This window comes from Castor canadensis, chromosome 7, assembly GCF_047511655.1.
Source record: "Castor canadensis chromosome 7, mCasCan1.hap1v2, whole genome shotgun sequence".
NCBI classification, from domain to species: Eukaryota; Metazoa; Chordata; class Mammalia; order Rodentia; family Castoridae; genus Castor; species Castor canadensis.
The window spans coordinates 37,118,337-37,132,102 of record NC_133392.1 but is presented as its reverse complement, the minus strand read 5'-3'; the positions used below and the strand labels follow the sequence as shown (position 1 = coordinate 37,132,102).

At 31.7% G+C, this 13,766-nt stretch overlaps 1 protein-coding gene across 4 annotated transcripts in view; it reads right to left on the bottom strand.

Annotated features, from left to right (window-relative positions):
- LOC109689969 (protein FRA10AC1 homolog) overlaps window positions 1–13,766 on the bottom strand; it is a 40,723-nt gene that overhangs the window by 2,526 nt on the left and 24,431 nt on the right. For all 4 annotated transcript variants that reach the window (XM_074078745.1, XM_074078748.1, XM_074078747.1 and 1 more), the window contains 6 exons: window positions 11,719–11,764; window positions 9,911–10,024; window positions 8,789–8,831; window positions 6,943–7,055; window positions 5,464–5,502; window positions 2,087–2,165 (listed from right to left, as the gene is read on the bottom strand). In XM_074078745.1, the coding sequence (XP_073934846.1) occupies window positions 2,087–2,165; window positions 5,464–5,502; window positions 6,943–7,055; window positions 8,789–8,831; window positions 9,911–10,024; window positions 11,719–11,764 (434 nt within the window). The remainder of the gene's footprint in view (window positions 1–2,086; window positions 2,166–5,463; window positions 5,503–6,942; window positions 7,056–8,788; window positions 8,832–9,910; window positions 10,025–11,718; window positions 11,765–13,766) is intronic.

Here is a 13,766-nt window from a genome sequence, read left to right as displayed (position 1 = left end):
TGTAATTGCTCTCTTAACCTTTTTTGATTTGTTTTATACCTCTCTTTTCTTTCTTTTTTCAAACTACAGTCTGCTTATGAAATGAATGGAAAAGAAACTATTTTTGAGGAAAAATAAGTCTTACTCCCAAGAATATGGGAAAATCTGATTAGTTTGCAGTATTTTATTATTCTGAGAATAGTAAAAATATTATGTACCAGTATCTATTAAAAAGTTTTATCTAAAATGAAGATAGAACTCTGAAATGTTAAGTTTGATTATAATATATTCAAAATACTACGACAGGTATAAAGTATTAAATAAATGTTAGTGCTAGAAGTCAGCATGAGACAGGAGAAATAGCACAGGCTTTTAAATCAGACAGTAACCCTAGTTCTGTCACGTATTAGCTGTGTGAGCAAGTTACTTCTCTAAACTTAGTTTCCCTATATGTAAATAAAAACAATTTACATGCCTTCATAAAGTTGTGAGGATTAAATGAATACAGTTTTTTTTTCTTCTGGGAATTGGGAATCAAGACGGGTAATAAAAAATTAGACAGCCTACCAATCTCTTTAGAAAATGTTCTTTTAGGTCAGATACAATAGGACTTCTAACATTTGGTTTTAAATAATTGAGACTATATAAAACCATCACAACTATGTTCAAATTTAAATTAAAAATTTACAGAATTAAATACAATTAATTAAGGAATTATCTGCACTTTGGTATTTGTCATATGCTACCTTTTCACTAGCATGACAACAAAAATGCACTAGGATTTTAAAAATATATTAAGGACTTACATATACAAAATTGGTGGGATATCTATGCGAACTTAGATGCTTAGCACCTAATAATGTCAAAAGTGTTAGATACAACAGGATTTTTTTGTGTGTGTGGTGCTGGGGGTTCAACCGGGACCTTGCTCATACTAGTCAAGTTCTCTACCACTAAGCCACACCTCAACCCACATGCGTCTTAATTACCTACACAGGTGAGCTGAGTCTATGTCCTCTCCTGTCATTCTCAGATATAAAGCTCTTCAAAGACAGGTTCTCAATAAATGGTTGGAAGTTTAGTTAATAGTTTATATTGGCCAGGAATATTTTACAAAAGTAATGGCTTTTAAAATAATCTGATCTATAATAACTGTATTTTGAGAATTCTTGTTGACCGAAAAAAAAAACAGTAAGGTCACAGAAAAAGAGAAAAAGTAATCTTGCTTTAAAAAGCCTCTTTCTGGTCTGGGATGTAGATCAGTGGTACAGTGCTCACCAAGCATTCTCTAGGCCCTGGGTTTAATCCCAGCACCAAAAAAAACCCCAACAAAAACATAAAATAAAAATTATCTTCCTAACATACATGAATTTTGTCATAGTGAGAACATGCATAATTTGCAAAATGTATTACAATCAGTTTAATGAATTATAATCATTCAACAGGTCTCTTTCTCTTATGAACAACTCTGGCTAGGGACTGATAAAATGGAACTACAACTTAATGAGCATTCATTGTATTTATCTGTAGGCATAGTACCATGTACTTTGCCTTTTTTTTTTACTTAGCCTTCACAACAAACTCTATGTGGTAGTGATTTTATCCATTTTTAACAGATAAAGTTCAAGTGGTAAACGTCCCAGCTGGTAACATTCCAGCCCATACCCAGTGTTTCTTCTTCCAACCTGCAGCAGAGAACAAGGGTACTGATTTATTTGTCTGGGTGTTTGCAAGGAAACGTCCCCATGTGTATAAATCTTCAAGGGGCTTCTCAGTATGGGGTTATTATAATCTCAGTATCATGGAACACACTGACCTGGAAGTTAGTAAACAGCCCCTCTGAAGGAATCCAAGCAAGGTCCAGAGAGTCATCTGTTAAAGTGAACTGATGAAAGTTCATTCACCAGGAGGAACCTGAACACATTGGCTGAGTGTGGTTACAAACAATGGCTGGTAATAAATTCTCATCTTACCAAGATAGATAGTCCTTAGCATTAAATATTCATGATACTGAATTTTTTCATTAATAGTTATAAAGAATGCCTGTGGTCATAGCTTCCTACATGGATTAAAAAGGAATGTATTACCTATTAACATTAGCACTTACTGTGATTTTTCATCTGTCCCTGGTAGTGGACCCTTCCAAAGCTCAGATTCTGAAGCACTTTCTTCCTCATCAGCATTTCCTATACATTTTTAAAAAATTAAATGTATTATATTTAAAACACATTTTGAACCATTCACCCCACAACCTGAATTTAACTGCACTATAGCTTCAACTTTTATGACCCTCTGGAAATTTAATTTATTCTTCCAGATACAATAAAAAAACCAATAATGAGAAATGCCCAAGTCCCAACAAAAATGCCTCATGAAAAACTTCTCTAAGTTACACTAAGTAGAAGCAGCAACTGATTTAGTTTCTTCTTTTTCTTATTCATGAAAAGACATGCAAGTTAAGATTTTTATAGAAAACATATTTATATTAGGACCCCTGCCTCGAGAACCATTTAAATTGATTTATTATTGGAGAGGGATTATTTACTAACATAATTACCTCATGGAACAGTTTTATTTCCTAACATTATTCAGTATTTAATACTTTTTAGTTGACTATTCTATGATGATTCATTTGAAACATGTCTATTTTGTTATAGTTTTAAAATGGAATTATCTTTATTATTTTTACTGATTTTAAAGGTAATACATACTCATTGTCTAAAATGTAAGCATTCTGGATATGTTTAAAGTAGAAAGTAAAAGTATCCTAGGTTCATGGGTAACATAGTCACTGTTTAGGCTTGGCTGGCTCTTACAAACTTATAATACATGTATGTATATAACACATATAATGCCTTTTAACATAATTAATATTGGAATTGGTACTTTAACTCAAATTTGTCTGTCAATGAAGAATGTCCCTTAGTTCAGCCAACACAAAAAATAAAACAACATTGATTTGCCACGGTGGTTCTAGCCTTTCACCCATTGGACTTTGATCTCTAAATCAATGCGTATGTCTGAACTTTAGTCCTAACTGAATCTGTTGTGGCACAAATTTTAACAAAAATAGCAAGGGGGGATGTCAATGTCTAATAATCTACATACAAATGTTGATAAAATTATAGTCAGGAAGAAGATTTCTGCTAAATGACAGCCACCACAAGAACTAGATGCGTAAAATTCTCAATTCTTTTTTTTTTTTTAACGGAAACTCACTAAGATAAAGCACAGAAAAACCAAGTATGCCTAGTATAGTTATCTCTGTTAAGATGTCAGAGAACAAAACCTACAAGGCCTTTAAAAGTGGGAAGCTAATTTCAAAAAATATGCTCCCTGTTTCCTTTCTAAGAGTACTTCCCATATGTCTGCTTTCCTAAACTAATTTTTTGGTATCAGACAATCCAATCGTACTAAAAAACCAAATCAATTTAAAACATTAAAAAAAAACTTCCTTTGAAAGAGTATCCACTGAAAACGTGGTCAAATAGCCTTAGAGAATCAAGTGTACAAGAGTAGACTAAATGACATTTAAGGTCCCTTATAACTGTAAATCTAAAATATCCTAGTTCCCTGAGGAAGACAATCACTGCAATTCATTGATGTAACTGCTACAACCTGCAAAGGTAGGTGGGGTGTTGCTAAGGAAATGAGAACAGTTAATACAAAATGATGCTCTTAACAGTTATCACTGTCAAATCTCTGCAATAATTATTGGCAAGAGGGGATCAGAACTTAAGTCACTGATTCTCTGAGTTGGAAGGGGACCTTGAAGGTCTTTCAATCAAACCTTTTATCCAAACAATTCATCCCTCATTGCAACATCTACAATAACATGTTGCCATCTATCTGTGCTACTTCCTGAGGCAACCCATTTTTTCCGTTCCTAATCTCAAACAGTTCTTAATGCCAAATTTTTTCATAAAACGAGGCAGAAATGTGTTTTTAGGCAATTTTTATCCATAGGCTATAGTCTGCCAACCAGTCACCAAAAATAAGTTTCATACATAGTAATAGCCTCCAAATATCTACAGTTTCCATGTCCACCTCCTTCCCTCCTCTCTCATCCCTTTACTTTTCACCAAGCTAAAATCTGCAGTTCCACCAACATAATTCCTGCTGTTCCAATGACACAATTTCAAGTTCTCGCAACACTTTGGTTGTTCCATTCCTAACCTGCTTCAAGTCTTCAATATTCTCCTTAAAGTATGGTGCTTAAACTGCACACAATTTTCCTAAATGCTCTGAATAATGAAAGCAGGTCTATCATCTTCATTTGTATGGATATCACATGATACTTAAGAACTCACTCTAATGAAGAAATGGCAAAGTCTCCAATAATCATGATAACAAATGGACAGGTTAGATTTTTACAGATTTTACTTTTGATCTAGTCAATTCTAGAAAACAAACACAGAATCTGTTTAATGTCTGGTATTTTTTTTCACTGACATAATAACAATAATAGCTATAGGTTATCAAGGACTTCCTTTGTGTCAGGAACATACTTTACATGTATGTTTTCTCACTTGATTCTGATAATAATCCAACAAAGTAGGCCTCTTTAGTGTTGGGTTTTTTTTTTGAGATAGGGTCTCTCAATCTATTTCCCCATGGCTGGCTTCAAACCTCAATCCTCCTGACCGCTGCCTCCTAAGTAGCTAGGATTACAGGTGTCAGCCACCAGCACTTGGCTACATAAATTATTTTTTTAAAGAGCCTTCTGTATCACAGTAAAAACAACAGAAACAAACAAATGGATGTCCCCTTTTATAAGCCCATAGGTGATTCTTATCTCAAAACTGCCAGGAAAGATTTAACACTGAGTTTTATTATTTTATGGTACTATTAATCATTCTACTGGTGGTTTCACTATTTGACCATTGGGAAAAATGGTAGCAAATCTGTGATCTTCCTTTGTATTATGTAAAACTTTTTGGTATGCATTTGTCTGTATCAATTCTGCCTCTTGCTTTATATTACTATTCTATCTTATTTTTCCATTACTCTAATTTAAAAAAAAATGTAAGTCATTGTGAATACTTTTTGGAATGTTACAGAGAAAATATAGAATTTGCAGCAAACAGTGAAATTACACTTCATGTAATCAATCAAAAACAAATGATTACTCAGATTCACACAATGTAAGAATCTTCCTTGAAGCTTAACCTCCACCCATACTTTTTCCATTCTAGTCTCACGCTTCTATTTCTCTTCTGTCACATTTTATAATGTAAAAGTGAAATGCATATCCATTGTATTTATTGAAAATATTTTTAATATTCTTTATACTTAAAATAAGAAACTTTTAACTTTTCTTAATTGGGGAATAAACATTCACTTTTGTTCCTCTATAATTTTTCTCATATAGTACAAAAACAGAATAATTCATATCAGGGCAAGATATAATTCACGAAAAACCTAAATTACAAATACTCTGAATCTATATATTTCTACTTAATAAAGAAAGGCTTGATACTTAACTAGTTACAGAATCTTCTGATTTCTTTAAGGACGAATGCCCTGAAAAAGAAACAGCATTGTTTTATTAAGTATCCTCTTGGGGTGATATGACAGTTGCAGCTACAGTCATAACTCTTTCCAAGTCTGGTTTTCTCTCACACCTATGGGTAAGGCTAAAGAAGAACTGTGGGCAAAGAAGCTGAGGAAAACCCAAAAAGTAAGAAATAAATCCAGGACAGTAAGTTGATTTGAAGTATGTCAGTAGTTTAAATGCAGCAGTGATGGTAAGCATTTATTAATTATTATGAGCCAAATTAAGGTGATCTGGCTAAAGTGGAGATGAACTCTTTTAATTTGGAATATGTAGTGATTAATATGGTATTATGGTTATGATATGAATGTATAAATGCAACAATATTATTAAATGCAAATAAAAATTCAAAACTCAAGTGACATTTTCACATTCATTAGTTAAATTTTACTTTAGGGTTGGGAAATGATTAAGAGAGACAAACAGGCATTGTTTCAAATACCAACTCTCAATAAACAAGAGAATAACAGTATCTTCTATCTATTAATTTTATCAAGTCTAAAACTTTGTGATAATATATATTTGAGTATTTTAAATCCACTAACATAATGAATATATCATGATACACAAGAAGAAAAAAAATGCATGTAAAAATGCAACTCAGCTAATTATATTCGTAGCTGGAGCAAGGGAGCCCTCTCCTGTCCAAATATATGTTAACAATATATCTAATTTGATTTAGCATTCTGACTCACTGTTACAGCCAATTTGATTCTACCTTATTATGGGTTGAATAAGCTACTAGAAACAACATTCATAGTAGCTAATTATGTGCCAGTGCTATGCAAACTGCTTAATGAATTATCTCATTTCAACTTCTGCATAATCCTATGAGGTGGGTACTATCATTATGTCTTTTACACATGAAGAAACAGGCTTAGAGAACTTAAGAACTGCTAAGGAAACGTAAGTAGTTGAATTTGATATTTGTTAAGTATATTTGCACAGCACCCTGTAGGTTCTGAGGACATAGAGTTAGTGAGAAAAATCACACAGATCATTATAATAAAAATCATAGCATTAAAATTTTATGCTGAATTATAGACTGTAAAAACAAAGTATCTTCACACTCTTATTTGATTCTCTTCAATGAGCTAGTATGAAGGCAGGTATTCACGTTACCCCAACATACACAGGAAAAGTAAACAAATTCAGTCTCTTTCCCAAGGTAACAAGTCTTGAATAAATCAGGAATTACAATGCTATTTGCAATATTATTCAGTATTATAGTACCTGCCAAAAATGAATCAAAACCAACCCTTGTTCTTAAAACTCCTGCAAATCTCTATAAATTCATATCAAAATTCTCAACCAGTTTCCATTCAACTATAAAGCAAAAATTTTAAATGCATTCACCAATTAAATTCCGTATTTGAGATATGGCAGGTTATATTTTATGTTTCTTTTACCTTTATCTTTTTTCTTGGAGGCCTCTTCTGTAGAAGACAATCTAGATTTTTTATATGATGACTCTTCACAATCTTTTTTAGCCTTTCTTTTTTTTGACTTTATTTCTTTTCTCCTTTATTTTAAACAATATGAAATTAAAGTTAACTTTTTCAAATGACCTTACAAAAAATAAAAACCGATGAGCAAAAAAAAAAAAATCAAATCAGTTTAAAGTACTTATTTTTAAATGTAATTTATACAATAAGGAACCTTAAATGACTATGTACATATTTTAGGTGAATATATTAAGACAATTCTGTTAAGATAATGAAGCCTAAACACTCTGAGACAAAGAATTTCCTCTCTATATTTTATCCTTTATCCATTTAAAAGAGAATTACAAAAATAAATTTCAATCCCTCCACTGAAAAAACAGAAGCAGGAAGAAAACTGATGTAACAGCTCAAAACCACTAGTAAACAGAAAATTCTCTTCTTAAGAATAAAGGAATATAATAAGGAAGAAGAGGCTTGTTATCAACTTGTATGTCAACTTTAGACAATTTATAATTTATCCTCTTATTACTGTGGCTTTATCTCTTTATCTCAAGCTTCTCAGTACCATGCTTGGCAAGAAGTTGAACAATATACTTGCTTAAGAAAAAAAAAATACTAAGAAATACTAAGGAGGCCAAGGTGATACCAGCAAAGAGGACAGAGAGACAAAAGAGGAGTTTAAAAAAACTTATTTAACAGAACTTCCAAATTAAGGTACCTATACCAAACGCTGTAATACAATTATTTATAGCAGTAACTGTATTTGCTCTTTTACCACAATCATTTCAATCTTGAAACGAAACTCAAAATTCAAGGTCAAAAACATCCCCTAGTTTCTTAGTGTCAATGTTGGCAAGGGGAAATAAAGGTTTAGGCTACTGGGATAATCTAAAAAGTCCTACTAATTTTAAGAATTAAGAATTTATTATTTAACATTTATTTTCATAGTTAAAACACTAGATAGGCAATTTATAACAAAGCTGATTGTAAAATTAATATTCTTATGAACACATTTTATAGAGCTATAGATTCTCACTGTTAAGACTTTCGACTGTTATTCAGGACATGAAACCTGAGCACTACAATGGCAAGTTACACAGATTTTTGTCTGACAACCTCAATGTTAAGACCTGTACTCGATTTACCATATGCCATATGGCAACACTTTATGTGAATTTCATTTTCATTATTCCCTCAGTATCTCCATTTTTACAGATGATAAAATTGAGTCTTACCAAGGCTTAAGCAGCTTTTCTAAGAAGCCTAGTAAGTCTAGGAGCTGAGAGCAATACTCTGGTCTGATTAAAAGCTAGTGATTTCAATGTCAGGCAATACAGCAGTTACATTCAAGTTCATATGGGCCCAATGTTAGCACTTGCAATGAGTACAAATCCTCTGCAACAAAGACAAACTCCCAACTTCATTTAAATGAATCACAAGATCTACTTTATGAAATCTGCTTCACAACACAGTTTCTAATACTATGGTGCTTGGACATCTGCTCCAAACTAAAAATTCTAAGATCCATCTACCACCCACAGAGCCCTTCACACGTAAAATTGCTTGGCTAAAACAGGGAACAGTGAACTTCCAAATCCCCTGCTTTATGTGGTAATAGAATAATGCCTGATTTTCTGTGCAATCAACCAATTCAGCCATCAACTACCCAAGTCTACATTTGGACACTCACTGTAGGTAAATGACTAAGGATAAGATTACTAACCACTAAAGATTAATTATACAAAATAATGGGTTTCATAATGACATTTCATACACACATAAAAAATGGCACTTTAGAAGACAGTATTACCTGTGATGAAAATTTAATTTAAGGGAACATTCTTGGCATAACCCTAAAAAAACAAACAGACCATTGAATTGCTGAATTGGATAACTATACTGTTACTCTACTCTAAATTCTCTTATTTTTTTAATATAAAGGGGAAACAAATAACCTGAAGAATCTAATCATCACTTCAAAAAATACACATATACCTATATAATAAAAATGATGTCAAAATTCTTAAAGAATAGAAATATTTTAACATTACTTTTAATAAATTGTCAGTTGTGTTCCATAGGCAGCATTAATGTTAAGACATCAAAGATATTTAGTAATAATATACAATAATATAATTAAATAATACGTGCATAATAAGTTGGGTATAGTCATTTCCTCTTAAGTGCTCTAAGAACTTTCAAATGGAAAAAACCTTTTCAAATAGTTCCCTGTGGCTTCTTCTTTTGCCTTAATCTCAGTCTACATTGACTCACTTTTCCTGACAAACTCTTCCAGGAGGAACTCAAAAATCAGTGTATCAATGGCATATGGGTAAACTGGTGACTTCTATCAGGAATGGGTAGAAAACTCTGAAGGCATATTTACTTAGGACCAAGAAAGCTGAAGGCTATTAACACGACGGGGGAGAGAAGCAGCTGACGCATGAAGACTAACTTAAGAAATTAATAGTCAAATGACAGATTCTAAACCATGCATATTATAGGACACTGCTGTCTTTTAGAGTATATCCCTAAACTTTTAACACTGATATCAAGAACAATAATGCATTTCTAAAATTTTTCTCTATGACTGTCAAAAAGAGAAAATTAATTTATTATCCATGCCACAACATTATGGCTATATAATCAGACAACGTAAGATTTTACATTGCCTTTTCTCATACTCTGCTTCTTAGATATGTAACTCCAGCTTACATTTGACATTAGAACTGTTTATATTGAAATGTCAATACACTGTTAATATAAAAATTTTAGGTTCAAAAGTTCTTTGAGATCTTACGAAGCTTGGAGAGCTTCCTAAAAATACTTCCAGGTATGTTAGTTTTTAAATTATATTTTAAGTGCATATTATAAATTCCAAATTAAAGACATCCTTGAAAGAAATCAAGTCTTACATTCCAAGTCAACTTACTTAATTTAACAAGTGCATTTCTCTTTTCACCATGCTCAATGTAACCAAAATTAACTTCCCAACTCTTCAAGCCTTCTTTTATATCACAACATTTATTACCACAAAAAAATTGACCTGCAAAAAAGGAAAGGCTTATTAGCTATGATAGTTGATAGTATTTATCTATATCACCTAGTATTACCTTTGAAGTTCACTTCTAAGATATGTAAAATCTTATCTATATAAAGTCAACATTAAAAAGTAACTGACCAGGGCTAGAGACTTGACTCAAGTAGTAGAATGCAAATGCAACATGCCCTGAGTTCAAATTCCAGTACAGCAAAAAAATAATAAAAAAAAATACCAAAACAACAGCATGTTCCACAAAAGTATAGAGAATTATAAAATCAAAGAGTTGAACTGTTATAAAAAAAAATCAGCCACAAAATAAAATTTTAGTGACTTCCAATTTGGGAATCTTACACTTTGGAAAGTGAGAATATTGAATGTACTCACTAAACCCTGAAAGAAGAAATGCATACTTTCATACCTGGGTGAATCCTTTCAATATTTAATTATAGTATTAAAATGAACATTTTAAGTATTAACATAATAGCATCTATTTACAGTTCTAGCATAAATGGGTATCAAGAACACATTTTAAAATTTTACAATTTGAGGTGAAGTAACCAAATCTGATAACCTTAATTTTAGAATCACCTGTTGCTAGTATTAACACCCCATCACCATATTCACCATACATTAAAGTCTCAAAAACAGGACTAGGACTGATGATCCACAAGGATAATGAAAAAGAAAAAAAGAAATCATCAACAATTACTTACTTTGGTAGGAAAAGACAAAAAACAAACTTTTATCAATATACACACAAAAAATTTGTATCAAAGTAATTTAAACAAAAAGGAACAAATCTGAAATCAGCAAATCCTTTTCATAAAAAGGTAAGAAACTACCAAAATGAATTTAGAACATTGTCATTCAAAAGGCCAATCAGTAAATCAGTCTTAACTCACTCTAAATGAATACTTTATAATCTGCATATGTTTAGTAATGGCTGTTAAATAGCAAAACAAAAATTGTAACTTAAGATAATCACAACAGCAGCTAGCTCTTCCCTTTCCAATTAGTTTTATATTCTCTTATATGAATTTAGAAATGTTCATAATTTTTAAAAGGTAGCATTATGAACTAGCCTGAAAATCTCATTTGGATAGAAGCACAAAAATTTTAAATTATGATAGACATTTCAAGATCTCTCATTATTTTAAGTAAAAACAAAAACTAAAATGTAACCCTAAGAGAAGTTAAAAGTATCTTTAAAGGTATTCTTCTTCCTTTTGTAAGTGCTGTCAGGGATGATCCTTCATTATTTATAGAAAAAAATCCCTACTGTTTAATTTTGTTTTACTGTGTATCTTTTCACAGCTGACACAGCATATTTAATTCATGGGAGATGCTGATAGCATAAATGTTTAATCATTTAAAATGTAAACTTTGTTTCAGTTTTAGAAGATTTTCAAAGTTTAAAATTATTTCCTAAATGTCAGCATATAGTTTTCAAAAATATTAACACTTAAAATGTAATTACTCTATAAAGAGCTAATTTTATAGTATAATACCATATAGAGATGTACAATTTTCAGAACAACTTAATAGATTACAATGATGCACAGAAAAAGCACTAATTGCCAACTACATATTTAGTCTAATAAGCTATTAGACTAAATATTATCCAATGACTTCAATTCACTATCCATACAAAAATAAGCTGTATCCTATTAAGAAGTAAATGTTTAAGAAAGAATTACCTTTTCCTGAAATTACTTCTTTTTCTACTCGCCACCTAAATCCAAACTAAGAAAAAATTAATTTATGTTAAAGTAAATTTAAGTATTAACTTTAAATTATATATGAATATAAACATCAAGTCAATAATAATGACATTATCAACCAAAAAATAAACAATTTTCATTATGATAGGTTTCTCTTTTGATAGAATTATAGGTATGCAAAAATACATTTGAATAATTATCAACTTATCTGTTAAGAATAACCTTCTTTACTTTTAAAAGATACTAAAAATTATAGGTGCCAAACTACAATATCCTAAGTTAATAAATCCAGGTATATGCATGATACAACAAGGGAAAAAAGACCTTATGGTGCAGCAAAGGGCAGTATACCAGTGTAGAAAAGGCCAGCCTTTGGATTCAGATTATTTAGGTTTATGTTTTAGCTCCACTACCTTCTAGGCAAGTTATTTAGTGTCTTTGACTCAGTTTTCTCATATGTAGAGATGTAAGAAATTGCTTCTTTGGGTTGAAGAAATCTAAATGAAATAATACATTTAAAGCACTTAGAATAGTAACTAATACATACTAGGTACAGGTTAGTAAACTATGGCACAAAGGTCTGCTTCTTATTTTTATAAATAAAGTTTTATTATAGTACAACCACATCCATTTGTTTATGCATGTCTACCTTCCACTCCATAGCAGTCGGGTTCTGTAGCTATAACAGAGACCATATGGCCAGAAAAGTAAAAAATACTGTCAAAAAAGTCAAAAGTTATTATCTGGTCTTTTATAAAACAGTCTGACAACTTGAGCAAAGTAAATGCTCAACAATACTTATTGTATATTATATTACTATGATCCTTTCTGGTTCACCAGTGAACATAAGCAGATATTTCCCATATATAACAAGAGAGCACAGGGTTTAGCAGTAGCAAAACCATACCAGTTATCGGAAACCTAATGTAAAAAGTCTTTCACTGATATACAATCCACAATTATTCAGGCATATGTCATTGTGAAAGTTTGGCTCAGAAACAGAATAGGAAAGAGGAGTTGGACCAGTCTGGAGCCTTCATCTGTACTACTAAACATTATTTGGTTTTTTGCCAAAAATGATTTGTACTAGCTGTACTGCCTTTTAAGTTAGTTCACATTCATCCACTAATTGGAAGCAAATTGATCATTCTATAAGAGATTCCTTTGATCTGAGCAGGATGGGGATCAAGCCCATGCCCTGAGCATGTGGAAGAATTCTTAACTACTGAGCCAAACTCCAAGGCCAGGGATAAGAAACAGCACTTCAAACCTGTTTGAACATTGATAATACTTCAACATAAAGACTATTAAGTGATTAAAACTTCCAACAACTTGGCCTCCCAACACAGAAACACAAGAAATATGAAAAAGCAAGGTAACATGACCCCTTCAAAAGTCAACAACTCCACACCAGGGGACACTAATGATATCACCATCATTAGACAAAGAACTCAAAAGAGTAACTTATAAGAATGATAGATGAAATTAAAGAAAATATAAATAAATGCCTGAGTGAATTCCAAGAGAATACAAATGAACAGCTTAGTGAAACAAGGAATACAATGCAGGATATCAAAGAAGAATTTAATCCTAAAAAATAAAACAAATTGAAATTCTGGAAATGAAAAGCTTAATAAGTCAAATAAAAAAATCTCAAGTGAAAGCCTCTCAGTAGATTGGATCAAATTGGAGGTAGGTGTATTAGAACATTTGTACAAAGATAAAGGAAAAAATTAAAAAGTACAAAGGTAACATGTAAGACCTCTGGGAAACCACTAAAAGACAAAACCTATAAATCACGGACATAGTAAAAGGGAGAAGAGGTGCAAGCTAGCAGCATCAAAAATATATGATATAGTAATAGCAGAAAACTCCCAAACCTTGAGAAAGAGATGATCATCCACACACAAATGGCTTTTAGGACTCCAAGCAGACAAGACCAGAAAAGAACCTTTCCACACAGAATAAATAAAACATTAGGTATAAAAAAATAAGCAAAATATGAAAGCTGCAGACAGAAGCAC